The 12,389-nt window shown below is 44.3% G+C and overlaps 1 protein-coding gene across 4 annotated transcripts in view; it reads right to left on the reverse strand.

Moving 5' to 3' along the window:
* Positions 1 to 11,911, reverse strand: part of SORCS1 (sortilin related VPS10 domain containing receptor 1) — a 288,583-nt gene extending 276,672 nt beyond the window's left edge. For all 4 annotated transcript variants that reach the window (XM_068688480.1, XM_068688479.1, XM_068688478.1 and 1 more), the window contains exon 1: positions 10,815 to 11,911. In XM_068688480.1, coding sequence (XP_068544581.1) covers positions 10,815 to 11,429 — 615 coding nt within the window. In that variant the 5' untranslated portion in view covers positions 11,430 to 11,911. The remainder of the gene's footprint in view (positions 1 to 10,814) is intronic.
* Positions 11,912 to 12,389: the final 478 nt, after the last annotated feature.

The following is a 12,389-nucleotide window of genomic DNA, read 5'->3' on the forward strand; positions in this document are numbered from 1 at the left end:
AGGCAGGTCTCCAGGCAACAGCATCAACAGGCAGGGCTGTGGGTGGCTGGAGAGGAGGAGGAGGAGGACAAAGCACAGTGGGGTTTGCAGGGAGGAAGAAGAAGAACTCATGTTCCCATGGGGGGAAGCTTGGGAGCTGCTGAGCCTATCTGACAGATCCCAGCCTGCAGCGTGATGAAGATAACAGGGATTTCAGTGATTTCAGAACCCAGAGTTGTGGTGGAGGAGGAAGAGATGGCAGGACCCCAGCCCACAGAACATTAACGCAGAGCTGGGCTCCCTGCTCCAGCTCCCACTCATGTCCAAAACCCAGCTTCCTCCATTGCAGGTGGGATAGCAGGGCCCTGCTGGGCTCAAAGCCAAGGGCACAGCCCGTGGCTAGAGACTGCTGGAATCAGCCACTTTTGTTGCATCGAATGACTTTAAAATAAGTTTTTTTTGGTTTTTTTGTTTGTTTTTTTTTTGGGGGGGGGAGGGAAGGATGAGAAGTTTTTCAAGGTTTTTGAAAAAAAAAATGTTAATTTATAAAAACTGACAATAAAATGGAAGGCCACACTGAACGTGGGAGTTTTCCATCCAAAAGATGAGCTCAAGAATGCTTTGGTTAGTTTTGTTTCATGTTGTTTTTCAGAAGCTGTACAATTAAACAGTCCTTTGTCATTTAAATGAAGACAAAAGGAGAACCAGCTGTACCAGCACTGCAGATCTGCATCAAACCTTCTTTGGGTTACAGTAGCCTAGGTAGTTATTACTAAATTTCAGTGGCTCTTCTGTAGAGATGCTAAGTCACTGGATCCAAGCTAAACACAGATCTATATTCTTCGTATCTCTAGCCCAGCCTCCATCCCCCTTAATGTATCTAGGGAGATGTGGAAAAACACACAAATGAAGTGGAGGAGGTGTAGTGCAGTCCCTTCCCATGGTGTGATCCTTACCCAAAAAAAAAAAAAAAAAAAAAAAAAAAACAGCTCAAGGAATAATTATCCCCCAAACTCCTCTAACTAGGGATATTTCACCACAGACCTATGTTTTCTGGTGTTAAGGTTAATGCATCTGCTGTTTTGCTGATGTACTTTTTCTAACCTGTTTAGCCTCTCCAATAAAAAAATCTATTGTTTCATGTAATCAAAGTAAGCCCTAACTTTGATTTGCAGATAATCATTTCCATAGTTTGATTTTGTTTCCAATAATGATTAATTTTAAGCTTTTTTGTCTACAGAAAACTAACTTTTCTTTTTTTCTTGGAAACATGAGCTAAAATTCAACAGAAAACAAATTAAATTTTCAGTTCATATTCTCTGGCACATAAAGCTTGAGTTTCACAATAAGTATGATTTTTACCCCAGACAAATATTTACACTTATGCATTGGTAAGTTCTTCAAAAATAAAGTCCCTGAATATTCATTTGAAGATGCAGTAGAATTTTTCAGAAAGCATTCAGTAAGAGGTATAGGCCACATTCTTGGCCAGGGGAGGGAATATTATAGCTGTTCATAAAGGTTTATACTGACCCAGTCACACAAACAGAAAGAAAGGGACCATATGACCTCTTTCAGATACTGAAAATACACCTTAGATGTGAAATGAAAATATTAAATGTAAAGACTATTCCAAATGACTAAATGAGGTCCAGTCCCACATTGCCATGGAATTTCCATCTGCTTTTTGAATCAGGAACTTTTAAGAATACTTCACATACACACATTGAGCAGGGACAATTTATGAAGAGATTTGTTATTTGTTATATAAAATATTTATCTTGAATTATTTTCTCAACTTTGAATGTAGTGAGGGAGTTGAGAAGAAACAGGAGGAAGAGAAACATTTGGGGAAAGAAATAGGATGTCTCTGTTGGGTTATCTAAATAATCCAAGATTTTTTAAAACAGCTTTTCACTTCCTACTGAAGGGCTGCCTGTGAAAGATCTTCAAGAGCTCATGGCACTGTTGTCTTTCAATAATCACCAGCTAAAGTGGCAATACAAATAGGATGTGAGCATTGACACTGAGTGGAGACCCAATGCTGTACCTTTACTTCAAGAGCTTCTTATGTGTTGCTGATCACTTTCCACCCAAAATCCTCAGCCTTTTCATGTCTTGGGAAAATGCTTGCCTTGAAATGACAACTGCAAATCATTGCCTTCCATCTCTTCCTTCATCTCTTGATTTAATATATCTCCACAAAGCATGAAAGACTCCACAGATGGGCTCTTAGGTTATGAGGTCTGCTAAGGAGCGATACACAGGGCACAGGACTATTACTCTTGTTGGTAGTCTGCAAACCACTTTGATAAACGCATTTTAGCTGCCCTCTCCAAGTACCAGCCATATCTTTATGACTTTGGTATTTCTGCCAGCTCGGCTGGTCCAAGAGTATCTGTCTTGTTTTTCTGCTTCTGCATTAGGGAATGCAATATTATGTGGCAAAATAAATAAATAAATAAATAAATAAATAGTCATCATCATCATTTTTGAGGACTTCATCTTCGGGGATAAAAGCAGGTGAGGTTTGCTGTTATCCTGTAATTTGCTGTCTTATGTGGTCTTTGCATTCTCCTCATCCTGCCCTGAGGTTCATCACCACATTGCCCAGCAACTCAACATGGGTCAGTCCCACCATTCCATTGCTTGCTTGAGGTGTTACATTTGGGCTCTCTCTGAGTTTTCCTTCAAGGAAAAGAAAATTCACAAAATCTGTGACTTCCTTCATCTTTCTGCCCCTGCAGAAGTGTTTCTGCCCCTCACCACAGCACAGGAGACCCTGCCCCAGTGCAAGCTGCTCACAGAGTGGGGTTTTGGCCACAGCTGAACTTTGGCACTGACATCCCTCTATGGCAGCAGAAATAGGTCTACCTATTCCCACCTTTTCCCCACTACACACCTAAATCTCTACCTCTTTCCTCAGCCTGCTCCTCCCTGCTCATCCCATGTCAGCAACAGTTCAGCCCAAGCCTGCCCTTGGCATATCCCTGCCATGGCAGCGCAAAGGGGAAAAGTTCAGAGGCAGCTTTGAGTCCTGTTGTGTTATCACGGAAGAACATCAATCCCTTATTTAAGAACATGATGTGAAGCTAAATTAAGTTCTTGGAGAGCCTCTAAAAGAATCATGTTTTAGGACATATCCTAAAATATCTTGTTCCTTCTCAAAGTACTTTCCTTTTATGTTCCCCAAGGAGAGAAAGTGCGATACCAAGTAAAAGTGTTATTGTGTTACCAGCACTGAGAATTAGAGATTAAGGGCTCTCGTGTTCACTGTTGTTTGATTTAAGATGGACAGCCAAAAAATGCAAATGGCACAAAAATCATTTTACTGCATCAACTTTAACACGCATTTAAAATTCCAAAATAATTAGTCTATCACCCAATGCTGCCATTTGAATTGGAATCAAGGCACATTTTAATTTAACATAGAAATGTCAATTAGAGCTGCGGGAGTCATTGATTTTTTGGTTTGCTGGCCAGATATGAAAAAACTGAGAAAAGAAATGCCTTGTGTCAGTCTGTGTTTTTTTTCTCCTCCTATAAAATGAAAACTTGTGCATAGCCTTGGTCTGAACGAACAGCATCCAGCACAAACATGTTTTAGGATAATATCAGTTGTTCAAATAAAGGAAAATATGGTAATTTGTGATGTTCTACAACTCCCAGACCCGGGGATCAGGTAGGATGCAGGACCCACAGGACACCCTTGTTCTGTGTAGCAGCAGCTAGAGGCCAGATCATCACAGATGTCACTAAATGTCTCTGTGTGGGACAAAATCAAGACTTTTTATATCACTGGATCATTTTTAAACATAGAATAAAAAAATGGAAATCCATATTTAAAAATGCTTCCTGGAAACAAGACAATAATAATAATTAAAAAAAATGCTATATTTGAGTTTTCAATATTTTTGCTGTTTCTCAGGAGCTTTGGAGAAAAAAAGAAAAAGAAAAAGGAAAAAAAAAAAAAAAAAAGAAAGAAATTAATATGAACCCTTGAAATGTTCAGTCCAACATACAGCATTTTCCGGAGGGAAAGGTATTTGATGGGGCCATTTCACTCAACTCACTGGAGCTGTGCACGTGACAGTTGTGTTCAGTCTGGCATATTAAGAAACTTCCTACTTACTGGATGCAAGACTGTCCAATGTCTAAGTGGCCCTTCATATGAAAAGCTGCATTACAGCAGAATGGGTCAGCAAGGTCCCTAACTCCCCAGAATGAGATGATGACTTCTGGCTTCCTTGCTTCCCCCTCTGGTTAGACCTTATCATGATTGCCAGGTCAGAGAAATAATAAAAAAAATAATACTTATTCAAAGACGGGAGGAAAGGAAGAAAACCCTTTTCTATTATAAAGTACATTATTAGGAAGATTGAAAACTATAACCTCATTGCTTTATACAGTTTATAGCCTCTTGATATTGCATGAATGCCAGCTGCAACTGTCAGAGCTCTTCCATTATTCTCCTTAATCTTCCCTCATGATGGGATTTGCATATCCCACTTGTCAGTCTGGGTGGAAACTCCTCACCATCGCTCAAACACTTTTACAGAGACCAGATTCAGACAACGACAAGCTTTTCTTCTAGTTCTCACAAATTCTCTTTCACCCACTGCTTTCTCTTGAAGCGTGGCTACCATTTCCCACGTATTTTATTTCATTTTCTGTATATGAAAAGCCTACGTCTTATACAGTCAAGAAATATACCTAGAGATGGATTGCAACACAGAAGAAAGAAATACTTTGGCTATTGGTGTATTTTTCCCCAATTAAAAAAAAATAAATTAATAAAAAATAAAAATAAAAACCCAATTTAAAGTTACAGTGATTTTTTTTTTGGTGTTTCCTCTTACTGAAGGTTTGTGTTTTCTTTTTAAAGGAGGCTTCATATTTTTGAATGGATATAAATTATTTTATGATTGATAGAGAAACACAGTTTGAAACATGAGACTTTTAATAATACTTTAATTTGACCTGATTCTTTCCAGTTTAAATCCTAATGTTTGTTTCCTCACTTTTACTCATCTCTTCCTAAATATAGTCTCATTAGCTCCAGCAAGAGATTAGCCTGAAAGCCTCTCAGCATCTGGTGCATTATACTGCTAATACTATTATATATTGTTGTAATATATAAGAAATACACATTATATTTCACTGAAGCATTTTAATGCAGGCATCCTACTTAGATGAATCTTTTTGGGGGGGACCTGTTTCCCGCACCTTAGGAACCAATCTAAATGCAAAGCGGCTGACAACAGGGTCATTCCTCACCATGGGTTTCACCACTCAGCTGGATCTGGGCTCCACACTTGTATTAATTTCCTTAAAACTCCTCCTTTATAATAATGCAATCACTATGGGTGGAAGGGAGCAATGGGCTATTGTGGTGTTATACAACATAATGCTGGTCACTGGCAGGACAATGTTGGCAGGTTCTTCATCTATCTCTGGTAATTTCACATCGGAGCCACAGCTCTGCCAGCAAGGGAAGGAGAGAGAGCACTAACTACAGCCAGATGCATGAGCACAGCAGCTGAGCAAAGAAGTCTCGGAGTGAGAAGTGACATTTTGATCGATTCCACATTCTGGTCAGAGCAGAGGAACGCTGGCATTCACAGATAATTTTGCCATGCCTTTACTGTCCTTTTCTGTCTCACTGGTAAAAGTGAATACATTCATTATCATCCACATGGAATTCTGTTCATCAAAAGCAAAAATCTGATTCAAATTCAAGCTCTGGGGAACCTGACTCCTAGAAATTCACAGTTCATTTTCCACAATCTGTCTTACAAGCAGATAAAGAAAGAGCAGTGCTTGCTTGATTTAGCAAACCAGAGGCTGAAAAGGAATACAAGCACTGCCTGTAAAATAATTCCAGGGGGCGTAAGTGCCAGGAAGGGAAAATAGCTTTAATTAAAAAGCACAAAGACAAATGAAAAAAAAAAAATCTAAAATGCCCAATGGCAATATTAGAATAGAAATCAGAGGGAAGTTTCCAACAACCAGAAGAATTAGAATTGGAACAGACATCCAGAAAGCAGGAAAGCAATAGGAGGGAAGGAAACCCAACTGTTTATATGACACAGTTTGATCAGTTTAGGGCAGTAGGATGCAATATCTGCTACAGCCCTGTACTGTTCCTTAAGTTCTTAATTTATAAATAGGTTTGAATGTTTCAAATGAAAGCAACATCAGGTTATTCACAATGACTTTGCACAGGAACAAATATAGTGCATTAGAAATATATAGATGCATTATTATTGTTTTACCTGTGATCAGTTTGTCCTACCAACAACATCAAGTAAAATTTTGCAAGTAATATCTAATGTAGAGTTTTGTCTTGTCTAAAAGCTTTCGCATAGGAGACTTAACTCTTCCCCTGCTTTATAGAGTAATCACATGACAACAGCGACAATGACCTTGCAGGCTTCATGCTGCACTGGACCCATCAGTCATATTGATTTCCTACTATGGATGGAATATAAAAATTGCCTTGTCAGGTTACTTTGCATCTGGTCCATACCCCATCTCCAACAGCCTGTTGAGGATCTTCTGCTATGGAAGTCCTAAGAGAAGCTCAGCTCTACCCTTCCAGCAACATACACGTAAAACACAGAAGTTTGAAACTACTACTTAAAGATATCCAAGGCTACAGAAGGTAAGTGCTGGGTGACTGTGCAAAAGCCAAACCCTAGGCATACAGCAGGACACATTCTCACATTCTTTGCCACTTTGAGATCTAACCCAGAGTCCAGCCCAGGAGGGCAAATTCTCTCCAGAGCAAGGCAACAGTAGACTGCCTTGTAAAGGGAATGAGAAGCCCACGCTGCTTTCCTTCACAGCACCACATTATAGCACAAGCTGTAGCATCAAGGCTCCTCCTCGTATTCTCTTACTTTATGACCTCCATTTTTTTGCTCTTTCTCCAGGGTACATTTCAAATGAATAAGTAAGGCACTAATCTCACTCTGAGCCAGCCTAGGACAAAAGCAGTCTTGGTTTCTTAGAAGCTCTGAGAAGCATCTCTATCCCAAAAGATCATAATGGATGTTTCCTTGAGAGTTGCTTCTCTGTTAAAATCAAATCTCTTTCAGCTCCACACAGAAATTTCTGCTAGCTGTTTTCTCCTACTCTGTAGCACAGCATTAAGGGGGCTATGGGGAATTCAAATCTACAGTGTTTGGATATACCAGATCAGGAAGCACGCTTGATATCTCTGCGAGCTAGGAAACCTGCCAGCTTCCACAATGATGATGAAATTCCTCAGAGGTGCAAGTAGCCGGGAGATCTCACTTGTGTGTCTTGTAGCTGATGTTTGAGGAAGGTTTTATCTGATAGTGTCTAATACTCCGATTTTTATGGAGGCTAGTAGAAAGACTTTTAAGATGTAAGTAAATTAAGCAATGGTACTACCATGGGCCAGTTAACACCCTCCTGGATCATTCCCAGACAGTCTGGGACTTAGTACAAGCTAAAGACTATTTCCAGCACCCAATTTATCTGCAGCCACTCTATTCTGTTTTGCAGGCTGAAAGAGTTCAGGTCTGTGGAGATGCCAGACCATGCCAGCTGGCCTGTGTGGTCTCACTCACCTCCACTGGAGTCAGAGAAAGCCTGAGGACTGTTTGCATTTTTGTACAACACTGGATACATTCCCAGCTTCATCCTCATCAGTCTTCTGACAATCCAGTTTCCCTACACCTGTGCTGTCCTCTGGAGAGCATATACTGAGAGCACTGGTGCACGAGCCAAGACAGACAGGAGGGACCAGGGTGCACCTGAAGTGTGTCTCTTCAGGTGTGAGCTAGACACTGCCAAAGGCCTGGGGTCTCCACCGTGCCAAAGCATTTTCCTCACAAAACTGCATGCTGGTCCAAGCACTGCTGTCAGGTGGACAGCATGGACATTGTGCTGGAGGGTGAGCTGTCTGGGGAGTACCTACAGTCACTGATGGGCTCCAAAGGATTGCTGGGGTAAGACTATTTATGTCAGTGGACTTATGTGTGGATGCCTCAGACCACTACTTATTTCCTTTGCTGCACCTGTGGCCAAGCATACAGCAAGTCCTCAGAGCAGGATGCCATTGGTGAGATGGTACACCACAGCCTGGCCCCAGAGAAGTGGTAAATGCAATCTCTTAGAGCAGTCAGGGATGTTTTCAGGGGTCCTTTTCCCTCCATCAGAAGCACTGCAATTGTATCCAAAGCACCACCAAAATACGGATACAGGGAACCAGACTGAGGTTGGCAGAATCAGGTATATTAAAAATAAAAATAAAAAATAATAATAATACTTAAAAAAACAACAACAACAAAAAACTAAGTAGATTAGTGGTAGCTGTGCTTTAATTTTCAAGCTTTTTTCATCTAAAGGGAGCTCAGATGGTTTTGCCTTTTGTTTTGGCTTTTTCTGTTACTCACACAGATGCTGCAAACTATGATCATCTCCATAGTGCCCCTATGCCTGGGTGAAAGGCAAAAGCTGTTTAACAGCAGCACATGCAGAGCCCATTAGAATGAAAATGAGGTGTGCTGCATCCACCTGCCATGGTGGGGAAACACAGGCAGGAAGCTGGCAGCTACTGCTGCTGGAGTGCGGCCAGGGCGCTGGGGTTACACAGCATCCCTTGCAAATATTACCACGGGATCCTCTGCCACCCCCGTACAGGCAGGATTATACACGTTGCACATGAAAGGAAACACTTCATCCTAACCTACCTCCCGCTCCCAGCTCCTTCACAGATGAGTGCCCCAAAGCTCCCTGCAGACACCCTGGGTCAGCGCCACGTTGAATACCTACTGAGCTAACAGTGTTGCTTCAGCTGAGCACAGATAAACCTGTCGTGCATCCAGCTCCTGCTGGGCCCAGCTTCATTAAGTGCTGTGAGGGGGGTGCAGCCATAACACAAGCTAGCACAGTGCTGCCAGGGTGCCCAGCAGCAAGGTGGGAGTGTGACCTCCCCAAACACACCATCACCCAGGGCTCTTTGGGCAGGACAGCAGCAGCACATTTCCCCACAGCTCCCTGGAAACATTTCTACACCAACACACTCAGCAAGTAAATCCATCCTTAGTATTAATAGTTCATACTACCACAGAGGGCAGAAACATACATACTTTTATATATATATGCCTAGGCACATGTATAATAAAAAGCACAAATAATAATAATGCCTTGATAAATGTAGGTATGAAACATCCTTGTATTAAAAGAGCAGGAAAATTGATGCTTGCTGTGTGAGTTTTTATATCAGCAGCTTTTTCTTAGCAAATGGGTCTCTTTAAACCAGTGTCAGCCTCAATTCAATCTGTATGAAAAGACCAGAGTTCCTACAAGGCAATTTCTGTTACCACGACTATGTAAGAGAGAGGCTAGCTGAGCTGGGAAGAAAGGGGAAAGTCCTTCAAAATGGAGATAACAAGTATTCCTCTGTCAATTAACTGATTAAAAAGCTCCTGATGAGCCCATAAAACCACGTCTCAATTAACTAGGTCTGAACCCCACAGTGAGGTGCTTATGACATCCATGCTAATTCTAAATGGGGTGACTGTTATGGCTTAATACAATCTATACCAACAAGAATTCATAATGATCAGACTTATTTCTAAATGTTACCAGACTCTCAGTACTAAAAGCTGAAAGGCAGGCAAAGGGTTTGTGCCAGGCAGCCAGAAATCTTCTGGCATTATAGTTGTAGACACCCCAGAGGAGAGGAGCCCAAGTTTCCCTTTCTCCCAGGAAGTTGTATGGGCCAACAAGAAGTCACGCTGGCATCCCTGTCCCTCTTATTAGCATTCTGCTTGCTGTCTTGCAGAAGCTGTGACAGAAGTTGGAGCATTCAGGCAGCTGGATCCCCCTGCTTCTGCTAGCCCAGGAGCAGAGTTAAGGGCAGGCAGAAAGCAAGCCAGGCAACTCGCCCTGCTTAACCCAAGCCCCAGTCCAATGGCTCCAGGTTACCTCCACAGAACAGGCTGGAGAGCCACAGGGCTCAAGTTAACTTGGTAACTTTGATGCCACAACTATTGCTCCAGCCTGGAAACCTGTCCCCTATTCCTCTGCCTGATTTCATTCTGCTTGGCTCATGTCAGAGCCGTTCTGTCACTACTCATGAGAAAGGTCCGGGTCACGGGGAGGAGACAAGAACTGCCTCATTTTAACACCTTGGTGACAAGGGGTGAAAAAACATTTTTGATCCCTGCATGGAGGCACCTCGGAGATGAAGTCCTGAGCCAGCCAACATCTCACCACCAGCACGGCATGGGGCCAAGCCCTGGGCTGATGTGGGCCCAAGGGCCAGAAGGAAGGGGTGCAGCAGCAGAAGGAGCTTTCCCAGGCCCCCTTCCCTCCCATCAGAGCCTCCCTAGCTCCTAGCAGGGGTTACCCTGGGGTGCAGGTGGGGTGCGAGGGATAGGTCCCCCCCAGACCAGCCTTTCCCCTCCCCGCCGTGGGTGGTAGTAGTGGTTTATCCCTCTCTGCCTCCAGGGTGATGGAGAAGGGGGTTGGAGGGGGCTGTGCTCAGCGGGCGGGCGGCGGAAAGTTTTTTGCTCCAGAAGAATGGTCCTTTTGAGGCACTTCTGCCCCACTGCACACTGCTAAGCGAAGCCAATCCGCGGCGCCCGGGAACTGAGCAAAATCCCCCCTAAAGAAGAAAAACCCAGCAGCCCCCTCCTCCTCCTCCTTCTCCATCCCACTCCACCCGGAAAAAAAAAAAAAAAAAAAAAAAAAAAAAAAAAAAAAAAAGATAAAAAGAAAACAAAAGAAGGGATGGGGGTGGGAAACAAGTCAAAACCCAGCCCCGCCGCCCCCAGCCCCGCCGAGCCGGTACTCACGCTGCTGTTGTGGCCGGACCAGTGCACCATGGCTTGGTTGTGCGCCGAGTCGCCGGTGAGGGCGAAGGTGGTGCTGCCCAGCCGCAGCTCCTCCAGCCCGAAGCGGGCGGCGCCGGAGCCCCCCGGCTCCCTCCCCGCGGCTCCGCCTGGCCCCGCGGTGCCCCGGGGGCTGCGGCCCCGCCGCCGCCGGCCCGAGCCCCGGCCCCGGCGGCGATGGTCCCCCGCAGGAGCCGCCGCCTCTCCGGGCCGGCTCCCTCCGGCCACTTTCTCGGGCTCCCTCTTCAAGGTCCGGGTCTCCCAGCCGCTGATTTTGGCCCCCGAGAGGGTAGGGTCGAAGGGCGCTTGCAGCCCGGCATCCTCCGCATCCATCCCGGCCCCTTGCCCTCTCTCACCTCCCTTCTCCCCCGGGAACCTCCTCTGCTCCTTTTCTCCTCTGTCGGTCCTCAAATGCATTAGTAATCCCTGCTGCGGATGTTGATGCTGCGGCTTCACCTGGGAATGGCAGGATCTGCAAGTTATTTCTGCACCGGTAAAGCCAAAAGTGAAGAGGAAAAGCCATGTCCAGTACAGGAGAGCAACGTGCCAGGCTGGGTACCAGCCAGCAACTTTTTCCATCGCTGCTGACTGCTGATGAGTGCGAGGGAGAAAGAGCAGGAAGGAGCGAGCGAGCAGGGTGCTGCCGATTTACCCACCTCGGGGTAAACACAGCAAGAACTCCATAAAGTTTCAGACTCTGCTGTGTTTGATGCAGCCAGGGGGGAGGGAGACTGCTTTTTTCTCCCTGTTTGTTTTTTTATTTTTTTCTTGTTTTCTTTTTCTTCTGTTGCACTTTTTTCTTTTTTTCTCTCTCTCTCTTTTTTTTTCCTTCTCTCTCTTTTTTTTCTTTTTCTTTCTTTTTTTTTTTTTTTTTTCCTCAAGACTGGCGTTGCTGATCAGGCTTTTGATGGAAGGGAAAGCCACAACCACACGGGGGAGGAGCTGAATTGAAGTCAGAGAGAGAGGGAGAGAGAGAGGAGCAAATCCCGGCTGGTGATTCCTCCCGGCTGCCTCTGTGGAAGTCGCAGCTCGCTCCTCTCCCGCTCGCTCTCTCTCTGCTCGCTCTCACTTGGCCGCTTGTGCATCACACTCCTCCTGCAGCCACCCCATCAGGACGCCCTGCGTGTGTTCCTTGAGCGATTGGCTGCTCGCTGCCTCTCTCTGACATGCACAGCGCACACACGCACTCCAGGAGGACTTATTCCAACTTTTACACTCACGCACACATCTGATTACCATCAGCTCAAAGCCCTAAGACCCGCTCCCAAGCCCTGATGTATTAAAATCACCACCCAGGGATGGGGAGCAAATGTGTAAAGTGAAGCAGCAATGCATGCACATGTGTATACATGCGTGTATAGTCCTCCAAGGGGAAATATTTTAATTTGATTAATTAAATGGTCTCAAATGTCTGAGCAGGCTCTGAAATGCCTTCTTTTTTTTCTCTCTGCCTGTGACTGATGTAAATACACTGGAGTTGCTCGGAACAGTCACCTGTGCTTGATTTCACAAGAGGGAAGTCACATTTCAACCTCTCCA

Source organism: Anas acuta, chromosome 7 (assembly GCF_963932015.1).
Source record: "Anas acuta chromosome 7, bAnaAcu1.1, whole genome shotgun sequence".
Lineage (NCBI taxonomy): Eukaryota > Metazoa > Chordata > Aves > Anseriformes > Anatidae > Anas > Anas acuta.